Source organism: Epinephelus lanceolatus, chromosome 9 (assembly GCF_041903045.1).
Source record: "Epinephelus lanceolatus isolate andai-2023 chromosome 9, ASM4190304v1, whole genome shotgun sequence".
Taxonomy (NCBI): domain Eukaryota; kingdom Metazoa; phylum Chordata; class Actinopteri; order Perciformes; family Serranidae; genus Epinephelus; species Epinephelus lanceolatus.
In genome coordinates, this window is record NC_135742.1 from 3,002,627 (window position 1) to 3,030,307 (window position 27,681).

The following is a 27,681-nucleotide window of genomic DNA, read 5'->3' on the forward strand; positions in this document are numbered from 1 at the left end:
GAAATACAACAATCACATCAGCAGACTCATTTTAGTTGTAGCACGTCAAAAAGCAGCAAGCTAGTTGGAAACCCTTACCTTAGTGGCTGTAAATATTCCCGTTACTTTGATTTTGTCAGTAGGAAAGATGACAAGATCACCGTTGCTGCAGGTTGTCAGACTAAAACTCTTTCCACTGCAAAAAATGTGGGGGCAGAGTCACATACCTGGGTTCATGTGTTTTTAGCAAGGGCTCAAGTCTTAGTTAAGTCACCAGTCAATGGTGTTAATCAGTCCCTCCAGGATCTCGTGGCAAAAAACCTTGAATTTGCAGCCAATTTTGTCAAAAAATGCAATAAAAATTGCGGCATTTTTATGTGATTTAAACTGCAGCTGATGACAAAAGGAGATTTTTTTTTTAATTACTACCTCCAAAAAAATAACTCATGTAATCACTTGCTATAATAATCATACTGAATATTACAAAAAATAGCTGCAAATGTTTTTTTTATAGTTCTCTTCTTTATCTAATTAGTTTCAAAACATGGACTCCAATAATGTTGCAAAAAATCCTGAGTGAATATTCTAGCTCTCAAACCAGACAATGTGACTGTTAAACAACTTCTGTAAACATAACATTTTAATACATTCAACACATATTGTACGCATTTACACAGTGAAAATTCTTATACAGAGGACTTCTCCATACTGCAGTGCCATTAGCGCATTTCATGACACGTCTGATGACGTTTCAAATGATGTTGCATACGCGACAACTTCTGGTCGGCTGGAAAATGTGGAAAAACGCGGAAAAAATCCGGGACTTTTGAAAAATTGCAAGCCCCTGAAAATATTGAGAACTTTAATTGAATTTGCTTTAATTATTGCGATTGCGATTTTCTGAAGGGACTGGTTAATGTCCAAGTCAGGTCGCAAGCCTTTTTTAAAATTTTATCGAGTCTAAAGTCATCAAATTTGTGACTCGAGTCTGACTTGAGTCGACACCTATTATACATATTTTATACCTTGACAAAAACACACCAAAATAAGTGAACATTGTCTCGGACAGTTTTGCAACAGCATCTTGTTTTATTGTAGAAAACACACCTGTTGGCACTCGTCTTTGCTGTTACTATAAATAATGAAAACAGAACTCCTGATATGTTTGTTACAGACATTTCTCACTTCAGTGAGATGAGGAAAATCAGTCAGAACTCTTCTAGATTATAATGCTACAGTGACAGTTTGGAGTTAACTGAAATCACAAAGTAACGTTACAAACAACAAAAGATAAAACATTAACAGTTGGAATAAGTCCTCTGTCCTGGTGATGGTCAGCAACATCATACTTCTAACACAAAGTACGTTTTAAATCAGCATTAAGAGGACAGCTACAGTATTAATACCCACCTCAACACTTTTTCCTTCCTGTGCAATTTGTGCTGTAGTTTTTGCAAACATGATATGATGTATAATGCATCAGGAAGATCTTGTTTATTCAAAACATGAAAAAGGGAATCTTCATTTTCAATGATGGAAAGATAGAAAATAAAGTGCGAGAATGGCATTTGACACTTGCTACAGAGTTAGTTTTTTTGCATATGTTTGATAACAGTGATGAAGATATGTTAGTATCGATTAGATGCATAGAAAGTGCAAGAATCATTTGGCAAATAAAGAATGATTTTGGCAATACGACATTTAAGAGGAGCTACATGTTCTTTGAGTGCAAGTCTCCATGAGGTTCATCATGTTCGAGTCACAGTTCCTTTAGTTTGATAGAGTTTCAGGGATGATGCTAACCGACACCATCCACTAAATATGCAAGTATGCTAACGTATAGAACCGTTAGCATGAACCACAGTGAGCCTGATGAAAACCAACAACTCCTCTCTGCATACAATGTGTCACTACAGGCTGAAAACCTCATATCTCCAGGTTCTGATGGTTTGTATTACGCTTGTGTATGAGAAGTTGTTTTACACGGAGTGCATCACAAATAAAAAAAAAATGCAAATGGTTAAAAAAAATCTACCCAGGAACACAGGAAGTTAATACCACAGAGTTAAATTTTTCAGTATGTGTATTGCTTCATTTAATAATAAGTTTTGTTTTTAAATGACAGTAGAGTTGGGCTCATTTATACTCAATGTTAGATACGTATACGGACACAGATGCAGCCTTTTGTCTGTACTCTGAGCTCATTTCGTTCGTATTAGTGCATGTTTTGTTGAAGCTTACGGATCTGATTGAAATGGAGTACGTACTACCATTTCAAGCGAGAATCAAACGTAGGTCACAACAAAGACATTTTAAAACGGGTGTATTGTAACGATTGGTAATATAGTGCAATATACTCTCCGTCCACATCTTGATGTATTTAACGGCCTCACAGACCACCGCTGTCTACAACACCACCTCCGTTAAGAGGTTCAATGTTACGACCTCCTCCACCGTCACCTCAGTTGTTGTTGTGTGAAACTTTTGACTCCACCCTCGAGTGCCATCTATTGGCCGTATCTATGCCAGAGTAAAGGACACATGGACGTATGAGGGCAGTGACGTTTAGTACGTTTGAAACAGACGTTTCTATTTTCATTCGTGAAGGGAGTATAAATGCGCCCGTATACGCTCTAAAATCTGGATCTAAAGTCTTCTTCTGTTTGGCACTGCTTTTCATTCTTCATTCAGTGTTTCTCGGTGGCCGCTCGTGGTATTGCAGGAGTAAATCCCCTGCAGCTCAAAAAGCATTTCCCCCATAGACCACCATTATAAAATACAACTGCATACAAACAAAGTAACTTATGACTCTTTCTATTATGATTGTTTATCAATGGAGGGTTTATATTTGTAAATTTTTTCTCGAGCTGACAAAAGCAATTTAAAAATCTGCAATGTCATGACAATGTAAAGTCTATGAGCCGACTGGGAACTCTTGGATGGGGCCAGCATGTGAAACACCACTGCGCATATTCAGTGGGCCGCATACCGTTGAAGTAAACCCACATGCTAGAAACTTTTTGGTGTATGCCCCGGGCGAGCAACTTGGCACCACCTAGAGGTCTGGTATCTAGGTATCATTATACATCTATGATAAGCACACACAGACAGTGTTTATGTAATCACTCTCGCTTCCGGAGGGGGGAGACAAACGCTCTGCACTCCAGCTTTACAAGAAAATCCAAAACCTGCGGTCGTAAAGTCGTTTCATTTTCAAAATTTTGTTTAAAATGTGGCATTTTTGCTACAATCCTGAAAAAGCGGACATTTTGGAGATATGAGGTTTTCACCTGAGCATAGAGAATAGTAGCCTATGATGTGGAAATGTTTGTGTGTTCCTTTACTATCTATGATAAATTCAACGTTGTGTCATTCAATCTGATCTCCAAACCCAGTTAGACTTTTAACAAGTCTGATGTCACCACAAATTAATTTTCTTTGTTTCCTAATTTTAATTTTCTTTCCTGTTGTCAAAAAGTTGATAAAAATCTTCTCTTCTTATGTGCATATGATCTGTTCATAGCTTAATCTGTAATTTATATATTATCTCTGCATACAGTGGAAATCAATCAGAAGTCATGTTTATTTTTTCCAGGTTAACTGAACTATTTAAAAAAAGGAAAGCTGTGTAAGGGCCCGATCACACAGAAAGTGTTTTAGCAGCAGGAGGCGGCTTTTTGTAACAGTTTTTAATGAGAATGAAACTTTTTGCTCGCTGTTTTTGCGTCTCTACGCGACTTGGATTTCTGCGCTCTGAACTCCGCGAGTTGAAAAAAACTTCAACTCAGAACAGCCACATCCTCTCCGTCTTTTCCCCATTGTCCAATGGGATGATTTGAGAGGCGGGGCTTCTGTGGTGGTCATGATAACAAGTTTACAGTTGGTAAACAATGGAGGAGAAACTGGTGGTAGTGGTTGCTGGATACCCAGAGCTATACGACTTTACAAAGCACAGTTAGCACCATCTGAATAGAAAACAGCAGATAAGTGCAGTACTGTAAACGTCCATGATGGAGGAGAAGCTCCTGGACCAACTGGTGGTACTCCCCATGATCCAACAAAGTACTGTATTTGCTGACAGCCTCTCAGCCTCAACCAGAGCTACAGCAAGTTCCTCAACATTTTAGGAACTAGCTACTAAATAAAATATAAAAGGTAGCTTCATTACATGGGAAGGTTAGAATAAGGAGGTGATGGGGTGGTTGCCTGGCTACAATAAGAAAACGCAGCAGGCGTTTTTTATACTCGTGGCATTTGGTTTTAAACAAAGGCAGTGCAGTTTGCCTCATGTTCTGCAACCTGCAAAATGCTTTCTGTGTGATCGGGACCAAACATGTCACAGCTGGGACGTAAACAGGTTTCCATTCAGGATGCTCCATGTTCATTTTAGCTTGCTAATCGAGCTGAATATGGAACGTTTATGTTTTTATCAACCAAATGAAATATGTCCAAAAACTAAAATATTGAGAGCTGCATTTTCAGATTTTCAGTCTTGTTTGATCAGATGTTTCCAGGTTTAAATATTTTCTGATCACTTGCGTTTGTTTAAAGACAAAATTTCTGTTATGTTGAACAGAAAAAAGAAAAGCATGCTTATATTCTTAAGAGTCTTTAAAAAATTAGTTTTGGTATCAATACAGAAACTTGTGTATTGTATCAACATATTTCAAACGATGATATGCTTTACTTGCGAGCATGTTAGTGTTAGCACGTCAAAAGTAAAAGTGATGATATGAGAAAGTGAATTTGGCAAACTGGACTTCTGATTGATCTCCAGTATATAATAATCACGTGATGTCTTTGTGGTACAGTAAACCTTCTCACAGTGGTGTCTACCAGCCCTCCACCTCCACGATGAAGGGCTCTTTGACGGGGATCTTGCCGCTGTTGACGATCACACACTCGGTGTACGGCAGGTTCCTGTCATTGGTGTCCTGGAGCTCGATGGTGTGAAACACAGACTGTCAGAGGAGACGGACAGACGCAGGTTAGATTACTCACTTTAGGGTAGTTTAATCTACAGCAATGCATTATAATCTATAAAATCATTCTGTTTGTAGCATGACTGTCCTGTCAGCAGCTACGCTACAAACAGCATAGTGAGCATAGCGTAAAGAGTATATGGCTATCAACTCTCAGTCTTCCAGGTTTACTTAGTTTATGCAATTTAAAGACTGTGTAGGGACTCCAGTGTGCATAAAGATTTAAAGACACCATTTTGAGAGATGGCAATGTTCCTTACTCCCTCGCCAAAATGTAACATAACTTTGGAGCTTTATTTGGCCCCCTTTCCGACAAGATAGCTTAATATGGTTGTTATCACTGGATGCATTAGGTCCTCTAGTGCAGCTTTAAAACTAAGCACTAAAAACTAGTCTTCCTCACTTCTCACCATCAGCGTCACCGGTCATACCTGCTGCTTCTTCACGTTTTTTTTTTGCCAGACATTTGGCTGTTGCCTCTCTTCTCCTTTAATTTTTTTGTTCTCTCTCTCTGTACCCTGACTTCCTTTTCGATGAGGCATTCTGACTTAGCTAATCGGGCAGCGGTCCACCTCACATTTCTACGTTAGCGGTGCCTGTAGGTTCTGTGCATAGTGCACCTGACCCAAGTCAGATGGGACGCATTATTTTGGTATCTACATGGAGGGCTGGAATATCAGATGGCACATTGAAATGTGTTTCAATGATAAAAAATACATTTATTTATCATGTAAATACATACGACTTGTATTGTCAGCGATTTAAGTCATTAAGTAAATTGTACTCCAATTTAAGGCTCAACTACAGACCTTTTCATGGGTCCCCCCTTGGCCTTGGCCCGAGGTGAGAACCATGTATCTCTAAAAAGTCAGACAAACAGCCTGTTTTCAGCTTTGTGACAGTGACTTTTCTGGCTGATCCAAGAGGGTTTCACAGAGTTTATTTAGCCTGAGAAGGAGGAGAATTTTCTTCACACATAAGAACTTCTAATCCTGAAGTTTTTCACAAACGTTTAAAAAATCACTAGATAGAAAGGGGGTGAAAAATTGTAATCTGAAAAGTAACTAAAGCTGTCAGACAAATGTAATTGACTAAAAAGTACAATATTTACCTAATGTAGCTTAGAAGTATTGAATTGCATGATTGGACGTACTTAAGTTAGGTACAAGACTTTGTACGTAAAGGTCCAGTGTGCAGGGTTTGACAGTGACCTTTAAGTGGGCTCGCTACTTAAGTAAATGTACTTAATTACATTCCACCATTGTTGTTATTAAATCCAGGTATCAAATCCTGCTCTGCTTCTTGTGTGGGTGGAGCTCCTGAGTCTATACAGGAAGCAGCTGGCACAACTTCCTGAACAAAGAAGACGCCTCAGTAGTTCGGACTCTGTGACTGAACTGTAAGTTTTGTTTGTTTGGTAGTTTAAGATTTATTTTTCTGCCTTCAGACTCCACCTGAGATAACAGCAGCAGATTAATGAAAAGTGTGTGAGGCTCCACCCACCATCCCGTCCAGGACTTTCCCAAAAACCACGTGTTTCCCGTCGAGCCACGGCGCTCTGGCAGCCAGGATGAAGAACTGTGAGCCGTTGGTGTCAGGACCAGCGTTCGCCATACTCACCTGGTACATGAACACACACGTCTCATTTTCATACATTACATCATCATCATTTTGACAAATCGTGTTCAAGTTTCAGTCACCAAACTGATCCTTACATCATGAAAAAGTAGAATAGATAAATGTGGTTTAGGCCATTTTGGCTTGTTATTCCTAAATACTGAGGTCAAAAACAGACATAGAAATGTGTGTGTGTGTGTGTGTGTGTGTGTGTGTGTGTGTGTGTGTGTGCTCACCCAGCCTGCTCCCAAATGCTTCAGTTTGAAGTTTTCATCTGCAAAAGTCGTTCCATAGATGCTGTGACCTGACGGAGAAAGACTGTGGTCACTCACGGTGTATGAAAATCAGTGTTGGGCAAGTTACTCTTAAAAGGTAATATATTACACATTACTTGTTACCTTGATTTAAAAGTAATAAGGTACTTTACAATATTACACTCTGTGTAGAGTAATAAGTTACTTATTACACTACTTTTGCGTTACTTTTACCAAATGAAATACAATAAACAAATGTTGGGGTTAGCAAAACCAGCTGATTGGCGTGTGAGTCGGTCACTACGACAGTAGTGTCGCTCACCAGACCTTTCTCAAGAAAAGAAAGGTCTGGCTGGGCCGACTCTCACTTTAAGATTGGAGGAAAAAACGCCCCGGCTGCTTGTATTTCTTTCAACCAATCACAATCGTTCTGGGCAGTGCCACAGCAACGGTGCGCTTGCAAAAATATTGCCGGGGGGAAACAGGTTTTGGTGTAACACGCCCACAAAAATATCGCCTACAGGACGCGAACCATGGCAGAAAAATGGCTACATCCCCGCAAGATCAAACACCGCAAAAAATAGTAAAGGACATGTTGAAAACTGCAACCGGAGGTGGTAGGGCGGGACTTCAGTGGGTGGCTCGTTTCGCCCAATGAGAGGCTGATCTATGCAGCGAACTTCCGCCCACTCAGACTACTACGACAGGTGAAAATGAACATGTGCCAGTGTTGCTCTGCAGTTGTAGGGGATGTGAACGGAATCACATCCAACATATGCTAACATCACACTGATTTGCCGATCACCTGGATGAAGAAAAAACAGTATTATGTAGTCAGGCTTCACCTCCAAATGTAGTGCAGATTTTAACAGAATTATCAGAAAATGAAAATGTGAATTTAAGTGCTTTTCCATCCACTACTGTTTTGCAAATATTGGGCATTGATTCATCGAGATTTCCATCACTGCAAAAGAGGAGAGCAAGGTGACATAATTAAACGAGCGCCAATCAAACCTCAAACAAAGGGAAACACTAAATATACTTGTATTAATTGCAGTCTCCTCATCATTCATACATAGCTGATGTTTTTGCCATTTTTTTGCCTCTTCAGTGGAGCAGAAGCTTGAGTGACATTTCAGTCGTGATTTCTGTATGTCATCATCATTTGCTTGATCTGTTTTGAGCTGCATTTACTTTTTATTGATACACCAACTTTTCAAACTTTCCCGAGCAAAAATACTTTTCTGCAGTATTTCAAGACTTCTTTGAATTTTTAATGTTTGAATCACAGCTTTTTTACGTGCAAATTAAAAATGCATATAAAAAGAGGTGGATGGAAATGCACCGTGTGTGAAGTTAACAAGTTAGTTAACATGCATTCAAACTGCTGCAGAGATTTGCGTGACAAAAACGGGCCCTTTAATACTGAAATACCAACTAATGAGGTGTGTATGAGGACTGAAAAGATTTAATTTAAAAAAAACAGAAATGAAAACCAGAGACGTGGACTGTAGGAGGAGTTTGACGAGTTTCTGTGGATGTTTTGATGCTGCTTCTTCCATAAAAACGCGATCTGAAATCAGCGTACGAGCCTTCAGAAAACAGATATGTAAAAGACATATTTTTGGCAGAGTGTCACTTTGAGTCTCACCTCCAGTTCCATCTCCAGCTGTGAAGTCTCCTCCCTGGATCATGAAGTCCTTGATGACTCTGTGGAACTTTGTCCCTTTGTAGCCGTAACCTTTCTGCAGAGACACACAGGAAACTTAATGTGTGCATCAACACATGTAAACAGAAACACCACCGTACACACACAGTAAGGGGGAGTTAAAAGGATTAGATGAGCCTGTAGAGAATCACAGCACACAGGAGGTTCAATGAAAACATTTTAGATTAAATTAACAAAAAAAAAAAAAAAACATAAAATATTTGTCGATAAGACAACCTGGAATTTTATCATTTCAAAGTTGTTTTGTGTGGAAATGTATGTACAAAATAAAATGAAATAAAGATGCAATACACAACCAAACTAAACCACAGTGTATATTTAATTTAAAAAAAAAAACTAGAGATATAAATGTTTGTGTTAAGTTCAAGGTCGAACGAAAAAGAGTTATTTCAGATATTTCAACTAAATATCCCGATGAATTACAGCCTGAAGAGTTTCCACCGGTCGGAGTATGTCATGGAGTTTAAAATCAAATCTATATGCTGCATAAAATAACTGAAAAGTTGAGAAACATGTCTGAAGAAATGTGAATATAAATAAATATAATGGAAAAATATGTTAAATTGGAACACACACTTTTTAAGTGGTTACACATGGTCGGTCCTTTTGTACTTCCAGCCAGTTGATTTAAGAGCCAAATTAAGTAAATTTCTTCGTCATACTTGTTTTTTGATAACTGAGCTATCAGTGTAAGTCACCAAATCCACCCACATGTCATCTTAATAACATGAAATGTGTGTGCGCGTGTGTTTGTATATACCAGAGTCCTACCTCTCCGGTTGCCAGGGCGACAAAGTTATTGACAGTGAGGGGAACGACCTCCCCAAAAAGGCCGATGACGATGCGCCCCACCTCGTGACCCGCCACTGTGATGTCAAAAAACACCTGGAAACACACACACACACACACACACACAAAGGAAATCAATCAGAGGTGTGAAGTGACAAGAAACATTTACTTAAGAATGGTTTTTGTACATTTTTCCATTTTTCTACTGAACTTCTGATATAATTTAACACATTAGGCAGCAGTGAAAAGTGCATTTACTTAAGTTCTGTACTTAAAGGTCCAGTGTGTAAGATTTAGGGGGATTTAGAGACATCTAGTGGTGAAGATTCAGATTGCAACCAGCTGAAACTTCTCCTGGTTAGAATTCCTTCAGTGTTCATTGTTCAGGAGGTTTCTACTGTGAACCAAATTATCCACAGAGGTCGTCTCCTCTTTAAAACAAACAGACCAGCTGATTTAAAGCAGTACAAACACTGAATAAAGCAGTTTTTTTTCTGATACCAGTGTTTGGTTTGTCTGTTCTGGGCCACCATAGAAACATGGCGGGGCAACATGGTGACCTCCAAACAAGGACCCCCGCTCCCTGTGTAGATATAAACAGCTCAATCTAAGGTAACAGAAACACAATGATTCTTGTTTTCAGGTGATTATACACTAAATAACTTATTATATTATATTATATTATATTAATGCCGATATATCCCCCTAAATCCTACACACTGGAGCTTTGAGTACAAGTTTGAGGTTCTTGTAGTTCACCTCAGTATTTTAATTTTCTGCTACTTTATACTTCTGCTCCACTACATCTTTCCCATGGGGATCAAGCTACCCAGCAGTGTATGAAATAATAATGATATATATATATATGTATATATATATATATATAAAAATGAGTACCACCTTTACATTAAAGGTATTAACACATGAATGCATGAATAATTAATAATAATTAATAATAATTAATTAACTGCTTTTGGCACTTTGAGTACATTTTAATACTGATACTTTTGTATTCTGGGCGGCAATAGTTCAGTCCATAGAACTGGAGGGTCACCAGTTCAAGTCCCTGTTTGGACCAAGCATGAAGCGTGGACTGGTACCTGTAGAGGTGCCAGTTCACCTCCTGGGTACTGTCAAGGTGCCCTGGAGCAAGGCACCGAACCCCAAACTGCTCGGTCCGCCTGTCCAAAGCAGCTCCCTCACTCTGACATCTCTCCATTTAATGCATGTGCAGGTCCTGTTTGTGCATGTGTGTGTATTTCAGGTCTGTGTGTGTGTGTGTGTAAGTGACAACACAATGATTTATTAATAATAATAATAATAATAATATTACATTGGATTTGTGTAGCTTTATATAAAGAATAACTTCTTCTTCTAAAAGTACCTCTGTGTGTCACCGTGTTACGCTGTTGGGCCACTGACTAAGGGTCGCGTTTGGAGTGAGACCCGGTTGCTTGTGATGGTACAATCACAGCTGGAAACACAACGATGATTCGCTAAACAACAACTGGTTTCCTTGTTTGTTGGTCTCAAACACTGGTCTGCAGGTTGGCAGGCTTCTTGTCTTGGTGTCACACCTTCCAGCTTCCTTCTTCTTTTTCCAAAGCAAAATATTATATGCAACTTTGACTGAGTATTTCTGCACAGTGGTACTGATACTTTACTAAAGTAAAAATAAAGGTACTGATATTTTCTGAATGCTTCTTCCACCACTGAAAATAGGGCTCAATTATGTTATTTATCATCTCTTTGATAAAAGTAAGTAGGCTATTAAATTTGGCCACAGTCTGTCTCAACATGAGACCTGAAGTACTTTAAAGTACTTTAAGTACTCTGGGAGTACACATAGTGAGTAGCAGGACAGCTTTAATGCATGTCCATTAAACCTGGAGCAAATGTTCTCCAGTTTGCTCCCCAAACTTTCGGCTGTCTTACCTTCATGTGTCTGGAAAGTAAAGAATAGTAAGAGTTGTTTGATTATAATGAATATATGTATATGGAGAGTTCAGTGAAATATTTCTGCCCTACATGACACATTTACTGCAACACTCAGTGTGTCGACCAACATCAAACTCTGACTGACGGACTTTTAGAAGAACTCCACTAACAGTGTGAATAACTACTTACAGAAGACACATTAGTCCCTTTATAATATTATTTTCTGTCATTAATTAGTCACATTAATGTCTGTTTAATTAGCGCCATCTCACAATACCAGCAGGTGTTTACAGGCCAGGGTTCAGTCATTACGTCATATTAACGCTCTGTCTTAATAGCTGGATTTCATATGACAGCGTGTGATGCATTAATGTGAGCATTAATCTACTGAAGCCTGGAGAGGACACATTCAGGTCAGGTCTGCAGGCGAACGCACTGCGCATCAAGACTCCTTTCAATGGACACGTGTACAGCTGTGCGCGCGTGCGTGTGAGTGCGTGAGTGTGTGAACTGTCTCACACATTCTAGAAGGGTCTGCAGCCTCAATACGCGGAGAGTCAAGTGTGTGTTCCGGTCCAGGCCTCCTCGCGCTGACGCCGCACACACGTCGTCTCTCTGCGCCTCTGTGTGTGCGCGTGCGTGCTCGCGCTGCATCCTCCGGCCGTGGCGCGTGCAGCCACAGAAGCAGCTGATGGCGCGCGGAGAGGAGCGGACACGCAGATTCGGGTTAATGCTAATACGTGCGGAAGATCTCATCACCCACCTTCTCCGTGACTTTCGGTCCTGTCCGTGAAGACGCGCCGGACACCGGCTGCAGACAGGCGGCGGAGAGGAAGAGCAGAGCGGGGAGGATCGTCCGGAGCTCCATCTTTAACCGGAGACAGCGGTAGCACGGCCCTGCTGGGAGTACCGGAGAGGAAGAGGAGGAAATCAGAGCGGCTCACAGCTGAGAGGCTGGCCGGGAAAGCGCTCCAAACACGGCGACATCACCAGACCACTCCCCCTGTGGGCCGGACCTGGACCTAGCCCCGCCCACTGAGGAGAGGAGAGGAGAGGAGGAACAAGAAGAGGAAAGGAAAGGAAAGGAAAGGAACAGAGAGGAAAGGGGACATAAGAAGAGGAGAGGAGAAACAAGGAGAGAAGAGGAAATGAAAGGAAAGGAACAGAGAGGAAAGAAAAGGAAAGTAAAGAAATAGAGACACAAGAGGAGGAAAGGATAGGAAAGGATAGGATAAGATAGGATAAAAGGAAAGAAAAGCAAAGGAAAGGAAAGGATGTGAGAAGAGAGGGAAGGCGAGGAGAGGAGAGGAGGAACAAGGAGAGGAAAGGAAAGGAGACACAAGAGGAGAGGAGAAACAAGGAGAGAAGAGGAAAAGAAAGGAAAGCAAAGGAAAGGAAAGAAATAGAGACACAAGAGGAGGATAGGATAGGAAAGGGAAGGAAAGGAAAGGAAGGGATGTGAGAAGAGAGGAAAGGCAAGGAGTGGAGAGGAGGAACAAGGAGAGGAAAGGAAAGGCACAGAGAGGAAAGGAGACACAAGGAGAGGAGAGGAGAGGAATCACACAATGAGGAAAGGAAAGGAAAGGAAAGGAAAGGAAAGGAACAGAGAGGAAAGGAGACACAAGCAGAGGAGAGGACAGGACTCACACGATAAGGAAAGGAAACACAAGGAGGGAAGAGGAGAGTTACAGAGAATTAAATGAGAGGTAAAGAAATGATAAGAGGAGGAAGTATGGAAGGGACAGAAAAATGGAAAGGAAATAAGGAGAGGAATAAAGGGAACAATGGGCAAAAAGAGAAGGAGAGGAAAGAAGGAGAGGAGATGAGAGTAATATAGAGTGAAGGAGAGAAAAGACGGGTGGTGGAGATGAAAGGAGAAGTAGCAAGGAGAGAAGATGAAACAAAAACAAGTAAAGGGGGGACACAAGGAGGAGAAACAAGGAAAGGAGAGGAGAAGGGATAAGGAAACTGAGAGAGGATAGGAAATAAGGAGAATAAGAGGAGATGAAGAGAAGAGAATAAAAAGAAAGGATGAACAAAGCTGTAAAGAAGAACAAAAGTTTCATGGTGTCTGAAAGCTTCATCAGCAGTGAAAACAGAGGACGAAGAAACGTTTGGACTAAAGGCACAAACTTTGTGTTGAGTTTACAAACCATAATCTTTAAATTCAAAATTATGTCCACACACACAAACGTTTAAACCTGCGACTCCCTCAAAACAAGAAACAAAACAAAGTATCACAGAGGAAACTTTAGGACGGTGGTTCCCAACCTGAGGGTCGAGGCCCTGACAGCGGCCTCGGGATAGATAAATAAATACGAGGGCGTCATGATGAGACAAATGAAATCATTCCTGCTGCACAACAACAGATCTCTGCGGACAAATAAAGGTTAGCAGTCTTGTTTGTGTCGACCTTTAACATCCTGAGCTGATAGAAACAGTAACATGTGTGTGTCTGATCATTTGTAGGAACACACAGAATGTCAGCCAACACACACACCTCCACATCACACAGGTACCAGTACAGGTACATACAGTATTATAAGGACGCTGCAGTTAAACAAGCTGGTGCTGTAGATTCATGTCTGAATGAGTGAGAGTTTAAAGAATATAACCACAGCAACATGCTGCTGTTAGATGTTAGTAAGATCCTTTTACAACAATTTAAATGGAGCTTTACACAACATATTTTCATCCAGCTGCATCTGCACCAGCATCACCAGCAGCGCCCCCTGTCTGCTGGAGGAGCGAACACCTCTGCATACAGACAGATCAGCTCAAATTAAGTCCTTTCACACCTCTTTTATTTTCACCAGGGGCGATTGCTCTGAGACGACAAGGGAGGCTGAACTTCCCCTAAAATTTCATAGAAGAAATGGTCAAATATGCACTATTGAATTTACATTAAAATAAGAATTTACATTGCATTAAACATGCGCTAGGATGTGTAACATCACGACAATGATGTTCAAACGTCAGCTGTGTATCACTAGTTTTCAAACGCGACCTCCCTGTCATACATTCTCATGTCAGCACGGTGGACGCGGAGCCTCCAAGCATTCCTATGAGACAGCGCTGAGCAGGTGTTTTTCATGCAGCAAAGCGAGACGCTCATTGGATAAATGCGACAAAATCGTCACTTCCAGGGAGGCTCAGCTTCCCTGGGGCCTAATGGAGCGGTAGGCGGGAGAGGACGCTCAGTGTCTGCGTGGTGATTGGAGGAAGTGTCTAATAGGCTGAACCCCTTTGTGACTGACAGCACTTTGGAAATACACACCGGCACCGTCACATTTCCAGCTCAGTGCCATGCGGATATTTGTGAGTGGAGTTGTCTGACAGAGTGCTGTCTGGAGTTCCTTATTTCCATAAGCCATATTGCTCATTTTCACCGTTATCTGAAAACCTTTGAGGTGTGTGTTGCTGTGGTTCTATGGCATGAGTGTGGTTGAAAAACAGCTTCAATTAAATGTTCCTTTTATAAGTTACTGCCTCGCTACAATATGACACATTTTATGATGTAAACTTAAAGTGAGCTTCCCCTGTTTGAAAGACCAGCAGCTGCCACTGCTTTTCACTATTTACATGTAAGCTTGTGGCATCGTGTGAAATATTCTCTCTCAATAGACTGAATTCCCCTCTTTTAAATTAACAGGTTAAAAAAAATTAATTCATGATCTGTAATGACAACAGGAACTTTCACTCAGTCAAAAACACTGCTTCACTAAAAACACAAAACACAACAAAAGTATGCGATAGGTTTAGACAAAAACATCATGGTTTGACTAAAACATTGCACTAAGAGTGAATAGCAGGATTCTGCGGGAAAGTCCAGAGTGTGTTTTACCATCCTGCTCCCCTCCCATCTGCCCATACAGACATTTCTGCTCATACTACAATATTTGCTGGCAGCTGATCAGTATGTATCATACTGCCACAAAAGGTGTCATAAGCCCTTTTTAGATAGGAATTGTGCAAATTTGCAGGAAAGCCCAATCAGTCTTTTTTCAGCAAAAAAACAAAATAGAGATACGGAATGCACCTTTTTCGGGGCAATGGGGGGCGTGAGCAAGTAACAAAACGTGTAGCTCAGCGTGTGACGTAAACAGTGACGTGGGAGGGAAGCCGCGGCTGGTCAGTCCTTCGGCGATTCTCTCATAAGTCGGCCCGTCCTTCACCGTCCCCGTCATCTGACAGTTAGTGGCCTCTTCGTTTGCGAGGACAAGGAGGGCGCGCAATTCCTTGTCTCCCCAGTTGCTCATCTTTACAGTGTCTGTCAGGTTTGTGTTTCCCTCTTGCTACTAGCTGCTCGCTAATTCCTGCTATCAGCTGTTTCCTGTTTATCCACCGCCAGTGGCTCGCACGTGCGGCGTCATCAACAGCTCCTCCCACAAGTCATCAACAGCCCCTCCTGTTGCAGAAGGCCGCCTCGGTCTGTTTAAACTTAAAGGGTTCCACCAATATGTCTACCCTACGAGGCGGAAAATTGGGCACCTCAGATCAACTTGGCAATCCGCCTCTGTGTGTCTAAACACTCGCAGCTTGCCGGCAAAACGGCCCAACATTTGCCGAAAATCTGGCAGTGTAAAAGGGGCTAGTGTGTGTCGGCCTCTGGTGCTGAAATCACCAACCTGTTCGCACTCCGAAGTTGTTGAAAACCAGCGTCAGACACTGACGAAAATAGTTGTCCTTTCACGTCAGCATGGTACATGGGTGGTTGCTGTTATTGTTCAACAGTGGCCAGTGGCATTATGGGAAATGCAGCTGGAAACAAAAGTTAAGGCGGTGGAAGTTGAGTAGAGCAGGAGGGCAGGGCAGGTGGTGTATGGGTTCAACAACCACAGACTTTCACTCAAGAGGCTGGTGTTTGCTTGTAGTGTGACTGTAAAGTCAAACCCTGTTCTTTCAACAACAGACACACCCAGGGTACCTTGGACATCATATGTCGATGTGGAAAGTCCATGACCAAACATCGCTGTGTGACGAGGCTGGAGTGGGAATGTGTTGAAAATTCGGACAAAGCCGACGTTGTGAGTGAGAACAGACTGGACTTTCTTGGTATTGTCGTCTCATTCTGCTGCTAAAATGTGCCTTGGTGCGTCACTGTCTTATGTTTGGATGACTAAGGGTCTGTATTCGAGGTGTTGGGAGTGAGACTGGTTTGCTTTTGGTGGCACAATCATGGCTGGAAACACAACGATGACTCGCTAAAACAACTGGTTTTGTTGTTTGTTGGTCTCAAACAGTGGTCTGCAGGTTGGCGGGCGTCTCGTCTAGGTGTCACGCCATCCACCGCCCCCTCCACCTCCTAATGACAGTCACTCCAGAAACATTGATGCGATATGTATGAAACATAAAATGAAATGTATTTGTGGTCTGCAGAATCGTACAATGCCGACATTTTCTTGTGACAACTGGGCTGCTAAAATCTCAACCGAGCTTACAAAACTCTAAATAACGTCTCATAACCTCGTCTCTGTTTCCCCCTGTGGTGCAAACAGATTACATATTTCTTTCTAGGAAACTTCCCAGGAAATTAAAATGATCAGGTATTAAAGTTGTATTTCTGAACGCGAATATCTGAATGGTGTTTTAGTGCACTCTTCATGTTGCTGTGGAGAAATAGTGAGTCTCAATGGAAAATCACGAGGTCATGCAGTAGTAGCCTAGATAGAATATTTTTCAAGGGATTATATATCTAATGTGTAAATACCGTAGACGAAATATAAACCGTGCAATCAAAACAGAAAAAAATGATCCTGCAGCTCTGTGGATTTTAATTTTTTTCTTCCCAATTGACAAACAAAAGCATTTTCCAGCATGCAGAGATCGATAATGAGCTGCAGCAGTTAGTTTTTAACAATAAACAGAGGGATAATGAAGTCTATACAGACGAGTGTTACACCTTTAAAACTCTTTACTGCATTAAAACACGGCTCAGCTTCAGCTGCAGGAAATAAAGCTGAAAAAGAGAATATAAGTCCCTGCTGAATACAAGTCTATAGAGATGAATTATAATAGTCAGCCTGCCGTGACCTTAACACCACACACACACACTCACACACACACACACACATACACACACACACACGGTTATCGGTCTCCTGTCAAAGCGGCCCGTCCATTCGTCTTTTCTTCCCGCCATCCTCCGAATTAATTAAGCAGAAATGTAAACGTTTTAATTGAATGTCAAAGCGGGACCTTAACAACATGCTCCTATGTAAATGAAAGTGACACCGCTGTAAACCTCTATATTTATATATATATTTATATATACAAGAGGCTCTCACAGCAAGGTTACAGGGGGCTCTGTGTGTGTGTGTGTGTGTGTGTGTGTGTGTGTGAATGAACAGGGGACATGCAAACGTTTTAATTGAATTACCATCAGCTGTGCGCTAACGAAGCCTCATGGATTTAAACCAACTCGGCCTCATTTATCCCCTGAGTGGAAAAGAAACCCCTCAAACCTTAAATTGTCCCTTAAAGGCTCCATTAGTTGGTTATGAATATTTAGATTACAATTATTTTCAAATATATAGTTTTTAAAAAAAGCATTAATGTGTGTTTCTTTAACTTTTCATCACTCACCTTAGAGGCCTGCTGTCGTGTGGTGATGTAACCAAACAGCATCAGACAACATTCATAATTCAGATTAAACTGCATATTTCCAGAAATAGTGTTGAAGTATTTTTGGGGTTATTGATGCCGATATTAGATCAGCCACAGAGAGATGAAGATTGACATAGAGCAAACGTCCTAACATCAGCATGTAGCTTTGTCTGTACTCAAGCGAGACACTGTAGCAGAGGCCTTCACAGATTACACGTGAGCCATGAGCACAAACAGAGGCTTTAATGCTCACCATGTTATCTGTTGCAGTGTTCTCCGAAATGCCAGAGAATGTACAAACAAATATTCTGTGACAGTTGCAACCACGTGCATTTGTTGTTGGAGTAAAACACATCAGTTGGCGGTGTTGTACAGACATAGTGTGTTTATTTCTCTGCCTGACAAAGTCAGTTCATATTCTACGTCACTTTGGAAATGCAGATATGATACGTACGAAATCAACTCATCCTCACTGTGACCTCGTCACATGTCCACGTTTGGTCATGGACTTTCCACGTCCACATATGACGTCCAAGGTACCCTGGGTGTGTTGGTTGTTGACGTTCTGGGACACCGTGTCAACTTCAGCCTGTTACATGCATTGTCTGTTTTCAAAATACACTTCTGTTTTCACAGGAAATGTACAGTTTGCATACAGTCTCTTTCAAAATAAAAGCACTACATCGGTACAACACGGTGTATTGACACACCAGGTTAGAATAGAATTGAAAAGAAAAAACTTTATTAATCTCCAAAGGAAAATTTAACTGTCCAGCAGCTTATAAAAGACAACAACAACCACACTTCCCCTCATCAACAACAACACAGTGGTATTAAAGGGATAGTGCACCCAAAAATGAAAATTCAGCCATTATCTACTCACCCATATGCCGAGGGAGGCTCAGGTGAAGTTTTAGAGTCCTCACATCACTTGCAGAGATCCAAGGGGAGAGGAGGTAGCAACACAACTCCACCTAATGGAGGCTGACGGCGCCCCAGATTCAAACGTCCAAAAACACACAACTGAAACCAGGTGAGCTCGGTGCGCAGAGAGGCAGTCAGAGCTACAGGCTACAATGAGGCTAAAAACAGAGTTCAAATGACGTTTTTCCAAACAACTTTTTATGTCGGGGCTTCAGGACACTTGGATCACTACGGACGAGCAGTATGGAGATATTTTGTGGTTTCAATTATGTGTTTTTGGACGTTTGAATCTGGGGCGCCGTCAGCCTCCATTAGGTGGAGTTGTGTTGCTACCTCCTCTCCCCTTGGATCTCCGCAAGTGATGTGAGGACTCTAAAACTTCACCTGAGCCTCCCTCGATATATGGGTGAGTAGATAATGGCTGAATTTACATTTTTGGGTGCACTATCCCTTTAAGATAGACATAAAATAAAATAAGTTAAAATAAGTGCATAAAGAGAAATGAAGTTAAAATAAAGTTGCCCATTCCACAGTCCAGTCCAGTTGTGGCTAATGTGATGTGTGTGTGTGTGTGACTGGATTCAGGAGGTGTTAAACAGTCTTATTGCTGTGGCGACGAAGGACCTCCTGAAATGCTCCGTTCTGCAAAAACAGTGAGATGAGCCGACTGCTGCAGCTGCTCCTCTGTTGCTGCAGGAGGCTGTGGAGAGACTGTCTGCTATTGTCCAGTATAGCTTTCAGTTATGTTTGGCCAACACACAAGTGGTTGGGCTTAGGACAAAAGAACAGGGTTTGGCTTCACACTCTTAAGGCAAGTAAACACCGGCCTCCCAGGTGAAAGTCAATGGTTGTTGGACCCATCGACCACTCCTCCTGCCTGCCCCAACATGGACTTTTGCGTACCCTTAACTTGTGAAACTGTGAAACAATAACGGCAACTGGCTGCATATCATTCCGAGGTGAAAGGTCGGCTTTGTCCATCGGTATCTGATGCCAGAAGTCACTGACCTAGCGCCGATATTCTACCCTGAGATACTTGAAGTCCTTTGTTTGGGGCAGTAACTCTCTCCCAACCTGTGTGTTAGACATTGTGTTTAATTGCATTGTTTATCAGACATGAATTATCAGATATTGTTACGAGCAAATAAACACTATTAGCCTATTATATATTTTGGAAACCTAAATATAGAGAAAAATATACATTTACCCAGAAAAACATTCCTAAGTGTGTCTTTCTGTGGATCCCATGTCTCCGTGTAGCCTCCTGTATTTAAAACCCTGCAGCTGAGTTTAAATCTAAATCTGTAATCTCAGTTTAAACCCCTCCATGTTCTCCATGTTGAACATGACCAGCAGCTCTGCAGTGTTCTCACATGCAGGAATACGCTGCTGTGCTAAATGAACTCTTGTTAATATTGTGTTTTTTCCTTTCCTGCAGCCGTCTAAATAATTAGCTTTTGTTGTAGAAAATGATGAATTTGGGCAGTTAATTTATTGATCGGCCGGCTCCTCCGATGTGCTTTGCTTTAGAAAGCCATTAATCAATGGATGAAAACACCTAATTCTCCTCCTGCTCTGCTTTTTCCCTTTTTTTTCTCTCCTCTTTGCTTTCCGTCCCCAGCAGCAGCGATATGGAGAAGGACTGTAATTACGGCGTATGATGATGATGATGAAGTGGAAAAATATGGAAATTAATGTACATTTAAAACACAGACACCCATACATTAAACATGTATATTTCATCAGTTTAAAAAACAACAATAAGCAGCTCAAATGTGACAGATAATGTAGGAAAAACAAAGATTACAGCCTCAGAAGAGTGAAACCAACAAAGCTGTTGATGTATGGGGCGTTAAGGTGATACGGTCCAGAAATAAAAAGAAAACAAAAGGGTGGAAAAAAGGTCAATTAATTAAATTTTGAAGATTTCTTCCTGCTTGTTTTAATTTTCTATTAACACCTTTAATATAATTTTAATAACCAGTTTAATTAAAGTTTACCTTCACATGAAAGTTCAACGTCTCATTTTATTTCACTTGAACCACATATCTGATTTTAGTGAGCAAATATTAAACAGTTATTTTGACCTTCTCTGATCAGCGTATGTAGGAAAGTGATGCACACTATGGGGATTAAAATGCATTTTAAAAATCTTAAATTATGCGCAAACACAGTAACTCCTGGAGTATTTGTGTACTATTATAATTGACAGGATTTTTTTTGTGTGTCTTTGAAACTACAAAACATTTATGTAAAAAGGAGCTGATACACATTTAGAGATCAACCTGCTTTTATCATCAGTTTCTGCTGATAACAGGAGGAATATTTCATGCTTCACAATCTCTAATTGCATCTATAAACACAGTAACTATAATGGCGGGTCACAGAACAATTCAGTTTTAGCTCTACATGTTGACACTAAAAAAACAAAATGTTAAATACTCTGCTTCTTTAGAAATTAAACAAGTCACACCAACCTTTCCTGTGAGCACATTAACCAACTCCAGTATTTCTCATGCATCTGAGAAGAGCTCGATATCTTTTAATAAAAAGGAAAAAACATTGTAATTCCAGTGATTTTAACAGAGAGGTCGTGCTCCACAGAAGGTCTGCAGGGACTCAAACTTTACTTTAATGCACTGATTCAATAAATGTCTCAGATGCAGGCGCAGCATTCAGGAATATCCTTTTTTAGTCGTGCTAGCGACATGGCTCCGGGGATGGAAATGTACTTTGGTCCAGACTGAAATATTTTAAACACATGACTTATAATGTCAGGGTCACAAAAACAGTTTCTTTATGATTGCTAGAAAACAAAACATGAGATATATTTACTCCTCTCGTGCCCTCCGTACATATATCTGCTGCTTAAGCCACTAGAATATGTTTGACTCTTTGTAAAGTGCTGTGTAATAATGTTTTATTGTTATATTAAAATAATACATCAGATGCAAATTAAAGACTTAAGTAAAGACATCTCTAAAGTCAACAGAGAAGACATAAAAAGCAGGCGACAGTTTTTGGGGGGTTAAAAGCTCGTTTTCAGGCCCTCCTCAATCACTGAAAAACAGTAGGGATAAAAGCATTTATTCATAGTTAATTAAAAAAATCTGTGAATGAATGTCTTCGCTATTGTTCTCCTGCCAAATATGAACACCGTCATGCAGATACATGTCTTTAAATCTAGTGTGAAGGGGTTAAAAGTGAGTTATTTGGATGACTAATGGTGAATGCCTCAGAAATACACCATAAAACAACTACAGAAACAAACTATAGACACATATGAGTGGACTGAGACCTCATTCCACCTCCTTTAATGCCCAAACTGTCTCTGATTTGTCCACACAGTCATGCATGTCTCCTACACATCATGAAAAAATCACACTTTGACACAGACTTTGTAAATAAATACACATTTCCTATTTCAATACCTTTTAAAAATCTTTTCAATGAACTTTAGAGTAGCATCAAACTAACTTGTAGTTTTTTAGGTGAAAGAATGAAGCTTAAATGACCCACCCGACCAGCTGGGATTCAAACCCCCAACCCTGTGAATTCCCTATTGGCTACCGTCGACCCTGACCTTGTGCTTCGGCCAATCAGACGGCCTGTTGTTGCTCCACATTCCTCTGCGCTGAAAAAGTCGCTCTAAGCCGACAAGAGTTCATTTTCAGACGCTTATGTTTGTGTTTTTGTTCGTTATCAATCCACCAGAGGTCCCGAGGATGACAAATGGGGCCTGTCAGGGCGACGCCAGTCATAACAACACACACACACACACACACACACACACACGCATTTACGTTTTCAGGCATTTAGCTGATGTTCTTATCCACAGCAGCTTACAATGACTGATGTACACACACATACTGTATGCTTCACATGCCTGGGTCTATGTGTGTGTGTGTGTGTGCGTGTGTGTGAGCAGCAGCAGACGGGTGGGAAAGCTTGGGGTCGTGGATAATAAGTCAGACCCAGAAACACAATGAGCTCGGCTGTAATCTGTCTTATCTGTACACCCAAGCACACACACACACACACACACAGAATTGAAGTGAGACGCTGATAAAGCAGCTGAGGTGAGCTGACAGCAGGCCGACCACCTACACGAGCAGTAATAATAATAATAAATGTTGTAATGATAATCTCAGCTGTAACTCTGACAGACGAGTTCAAAGTTGTTCAGAAGATGAATGAACAGAAATAAGAGTCGGTCCTCACAACGCCACTTCTTTACCTTTCTTCTGAGCAGAGACCTCTTGTGGTTGTGGGAGTGATGGCGCTCTTCTCTCAGTAGCATGAGGCTGTTATCGTTATCTATAATCCGAATTAAAGTTACAGGTGTGAAACATCCTCCAAATCACGGCCTGGACCAAACAGCTTAACCTTCATTCAACGAATAGAGGTGGTCTCAGTCCGGATCAAACTTTTTTCTGGAATGAAAACTAATCCGGTCTCACTCTCAAGTTGTCACATCTCAACACGTCCTCACTGTGACCTCGTCACATGTCCACGTTTGGTCATGGACTTTCCACGTCCACATATGACGTCCAAGGTACCCTGGGTGTGTTGGTTGTTGATGTTCTGGGACGCTGTGTCAATGTCAGCCTGTTACATGCATTGTCTTCTTTCAAAATACACTTCTGTTTTCACAGGAAATTTAACGTTTAACAGTCTTCTTCAAAATATAAGCACCAAGTCAGTACAACACCGCGAACTGATGTTTTTTTTTCCTTCAACAACAAACACATACGGTTGGGTTTAGGAAAAAAGAACAGGGTTTGGCTTTACGATCTTACGAGATGTAAACGGTAATCTCTTGGGTGAAAGTCGGTGTTTGTTGTCCCCGAACGTCCAAAACTGGAGGTGTATGTAGAGTATCAGAGTTTTTATGTGTAAGGCTTCTGACCAAGTGTCAGTATTTGACAAGCTGGAAGTGAGAATGTGTTGCAAAAACATTTTGTTTGGATGATTCGGACTTTCGGAGCGATTACAGGAAGTTCTGGCAGGTTGTCATCAGAACCAGAAAACAGATAGACAATTAAACAAAACAAAACGAGGAGCAGTAGCACATTGATCTTTTTAGTGTGATGAGCCTTCATGACTCTTTGATATCAGCCTGGTCATGAACCAACCCGACAGACTTGGGCCTCAACGTTAAAGAAATTAAGATCTGGTGCAGCAATCACTGGTTTCATCCCGTGCAGGGTGAAAAATTGTCTTCTATGTGTTGGGGACTACGGATGGAAATTAGCCTCGTGCTAAATCCGGCAATTTTTACGCTGTATCATGTTCCGGGTACTTGTATCTGCCTCATGCCCTGTGTTCATTAATTTTGCACTGTCCCGTCCAAATAAACAAATAAACTAAACTAAACTAAAAACAGTGCGCACTCTTTTGCTTTTAAGGAGATGAAGGGATGAAGTTAAGTCAATTCCTGACACCTTACTTCTTCTTACTTCTTGAACAAATTGTGAAAGCTGGTGAGCTTTGATTGGTTGGGGTCCAATGTGTAGTGTAGTCTACCATGTCTGTGGCTCAGCAGGAAGAACAGATCGTCCACTGATTGCAGGGTTGGCAGTGTGACACCCAGCTACTCCTGTCCACATGTCGAAGCATCCTTGGGCAAGACACTGAACGCCAAACTGCTGCCAATGGTTAGCCAGCACCTAATCTGTATAAGCAGATTCTGCATATGTACGGAGAGTCTGATCATAAGTACGGAGAATCTGTAGGCGAGGGGACAAGATTTGGGTTTCGTAAGTGTTCTTCCCATTTGTAGTCCGAGTCATATTGACTATCATGTTTGAACGGCAGGTAAACAGTTTGTGTGGAGAGGCGGAACATAGTGACTGAAATGCAGTCTAAGAACCCACATGCTATCGTCTGATGATGGATTAGCTTTATATTAGGTTTTTTAAAATTGCACATGAAAGCAGGTACCTGTTTGAAGAGATTAGCCAAAATGACCAGCACACGTAAGAGGAAGTCTTGGCTCTGATATCTACTTGCTACAACGGATCAGCCGGAAATGTTGGCCCTTGTCCCCAGAGACTTTTTCATCGCCAGACGATAGCTGATGTGATCAAAGAGTGTCAGCGCCCTGCTTGGTAGCTTTCTGCATATACCATTCAAAAGCAACATGTTCTCATCAAAGTCGTCACATATCCCCGCTTTGTTAGTGTAGTAATATCACATGCTAGTTATCCTCCTTCATCAGCTGTTGACGTTCCGGTAGCTGCAACTAACACTACGACGTCAACGAAAGCACATAGTTAGGTTTAGCCCCTTGACGCCTGAATTTATATACAATTATATTAAAAAATAAATAATTTGTGTTTTTGCCTTCAAGCAGATGTTAAATTAAGTGGAGATTGTTAATTTGACTCTAGCACACAGAACAGATAGAAATTTAGGTATGATGCAAATTAGCGACAACAGGCAACACCTTCACATTAGTAATAAACAGATAGTAAGATAGTAATAAAACATTTTCCCATCTCAGGTATATGATTCATTGCATTTATTGCAACAAACAAACAGTTGAGCTGTCTTTGCAGTCTCATTCATCAAAATTGCACTTTGAACAGTGTGAGTGCGTGTGTGCAAGTGAGTGAGTGAGTGTGTGTGTAAGTAAGTGTAACACAACAAACAGCTGAGCTGTCTTTGCAGTCTCATTCATCAACATTGCACTTTGAACACTGCACTTTGAACAGTGAGTGAGTGAGTGAGTGAGTGAGTGAGTTAGTGAACAGTGTGTGTGCGTGCGTGTGTCTGTCAACAAACAGTTGAGTTGCCTTTGCACTCATGTCTCACTCATGAAACTCACGGAAGCAGTTGTTATTTTTGTTTAGGCACAGGTGAACATTGCACTTTGAACATTTGATCACTGTCTGGCCCTTGCAATTTGGGAGTTTGCAGCGTTGCCGTTGTTTTTGATGTAGCAGCTGATTTCTCTCTCGCAGCAGTAGCACTGGTGCTAGGAAGTTCGTCTCCATCTGTATCATCATCAGCACTGCTCCTGTTGTCAGTCTCATTACTGCTTTCTCTGCTGCTTTCATCACCTGGTGTAAAAACAAACCAAAAAAACAATGAAATCACTATTGAAAAGTATATACTACAGAAATGTTTTATTTATATTATATATACAACATGTACTCAGGTTACATTCACAAATAGGGGGGTTTGGGTTTGGGATATACTCGTCATCGCTGTCCCCACTGTCACTGAGACAGCTGTCTTCACTCTCCTCAGGTGGGACCCTGGTTTGAAGTCCCGTTTTCAGTTTTGCGTAAAACACAGATGGATTCATTTATGGCATTTCTGCATAAAAATAAAGGGCAGAAATTGCATTTATATACCAGCATGCTATTCATATAACGATTATAGAAATAGAGTGTTTTTTCATATAGAAAATGTGTGCAAGCACTGAAAGCCATCTAAATATAGCACATAGTACGCAGATGGCTAAATATAGCATCTAAATATAGCATTAGCCACTATAGCTAACGGCTATAGTGTCTAATGCTATATTTAGATGGCTAAATATAGGATATAGCATTTAGATGGATAAATATAGCATATAGCATTTAGATGCATAAATATAGCATCTAAATATGCTATATGTAGATGGCTAAATATAGCATATAGCATTAGATGGCCAAATATAGCATCTAAATATAGCATTAGCCACTATAGCTAACGGCTATAGTGTCTAATGCTATATTTAAATGGCTAAATATAGGATATAGCATTTAGATGGCTAAATATAGTATATAGCATTTAGATGCATAAATATAGCATCTAAATATGCTATATGTAGATGGCTAAATATAGCATATAGCATTAGATGGCCAAATATAGCATCTAAATATAGCATTAGCCACTATAGCTAACGGCTATAGTGGCTAATGCTATTTTTAGATGGCTTTCAGTAGCCGTAGCAACACAGCCATTATGGCCTAATGTAGCAAATTCGCTACAAACGGAAAACTTGAAATAACTTCAAAAATATCCGTCACAGGTAGTCTATACAGATATTTTAGCTGTAGAAGCAAACAATAATTATATTTATCTTAGAGCAACTTACCTCAAATAGGACAATTTCTCTGTTTTGGCTTTGCATATGCGATCGCGATGAAACCGGAAATGTCCGCTTCCTTCGACCGGATGTTGTTACGATTTTGAACGGTCCCCCAAGAAACAAACGCTTGCAAAAGGTTCCTAGGTGCGTATCGAATATGCATGAACCGGCATTTGGGGAACACATATATTATCTTGGATGCATTCTGAATGGAAGCGGTTCGTCGCGAATTCGCGACAATGGGCGTCAAGGGGTTAGAAAGAAAACATCATGGTTTGGCTCTACATTCATACGGAAGCGAACACCGGGCTCCTTGGTGAAACTCCGGGACCCATCCACCAGCTCTCCCACCCATCCCAGACTTTCCACCTCCTTACATTACGTCATTATTGGCAGTGTTTCAAACTGTCCAGCGGTGTATCATACGGCCCCAACAGGTGTCGTCGAGCCAACCAGCAGCATATCATAAGATTGCGAAAGCTTACGTCTGGCTGCGTTACAAACTGACGCTACCTGGCAACTTGTCATACCACCACGAAACATGGCTTTTGACGTCAGGTGTCTGACACTGAAATCACTAACAAAGCAGTGGTATTTGACGACAGCGGGCTGTCAAAAGAGAAAAATATCACGTATGTTATCATCGTGTAGTTTGATGCCAAAGGCTACTGTTTACATCCTGACAGCTGACCTAAACCTGACTAAACCATAACCACAGTGGTGGCTGAACATTCTTGTGAGATGTTTTAGAAGGTAACTACAATTTGTAGTCTCATTTGT

At 41.0% G+C, this 27,681-nt stretch overlaps 2 protein-coding genes and 1 long non-coding RNA gene across 3 annotated transcripts in view; 1 reads left to right on the forward strand and 2 right to left on the reverse strand.

Annotated features, from left to right (window-relative positions):
• Positions 1 to 1,048: 1,048 nt before the first annotated feature.
• ppic (peptidylprolyl isomerase C) lies at positions 1,049 to 12,179 on the reverse strand. The gene is made up of 6 exons (XM_033619119.2): positions 12,052 to 12,179; positions 9,333 to 9,446; positions 8,484 to 8,577; positions 6,815 to 6,882; positions 6,465 to 6,581; positions 1,049 to 4,940 (listed from the first exon to the last, which is right to left on the reverse strand). The coding sequence occupies exons 1-6, from the start codon at positions 12,154 to 12,156 to the stop codon at positions 4,812 to 4,814; spliced, it is 627 nt and encodes a 208-aa protein (XP_033475010.1). The 5' UTR covers positions 12,157 to 12,179; the 3' UTR covers positions 1,049 to 4,811.
• A 1,358-nt stretch (positions 12,180 to 13,537) lies between these two features.
• The window catches only part of prdm6 (PR domain containing 6), a 188,356-nt gene continuing 174,212 nt past the window's right edge, over positions 13,538 to 27,681 (forward strand). The window contains exon 1 of the mRNA XM_078171166.1: positions 13,538 to 13,677. The gene's annotated coding sequence lies outside the window, so the exon portion shown is untranslated. The remainder of the gene's footprint in view (positions 13,678 to 27,681) is intronic.
• Positions 25,371 to 27,006, reverse strand: LOC117252321 (uncharacterized). Its single transcript, XR_004501309.2, has 3 exons — positions 26,908 to 27,006; positions 26,021 to 26,141; positions 25,371 to 25,882 (listed from the first exon to the last, which is right to left on the reverse strand). It is a non-coding gene; the product is annotated as an uncharacterized LOC117252321 (long non-coding RNA).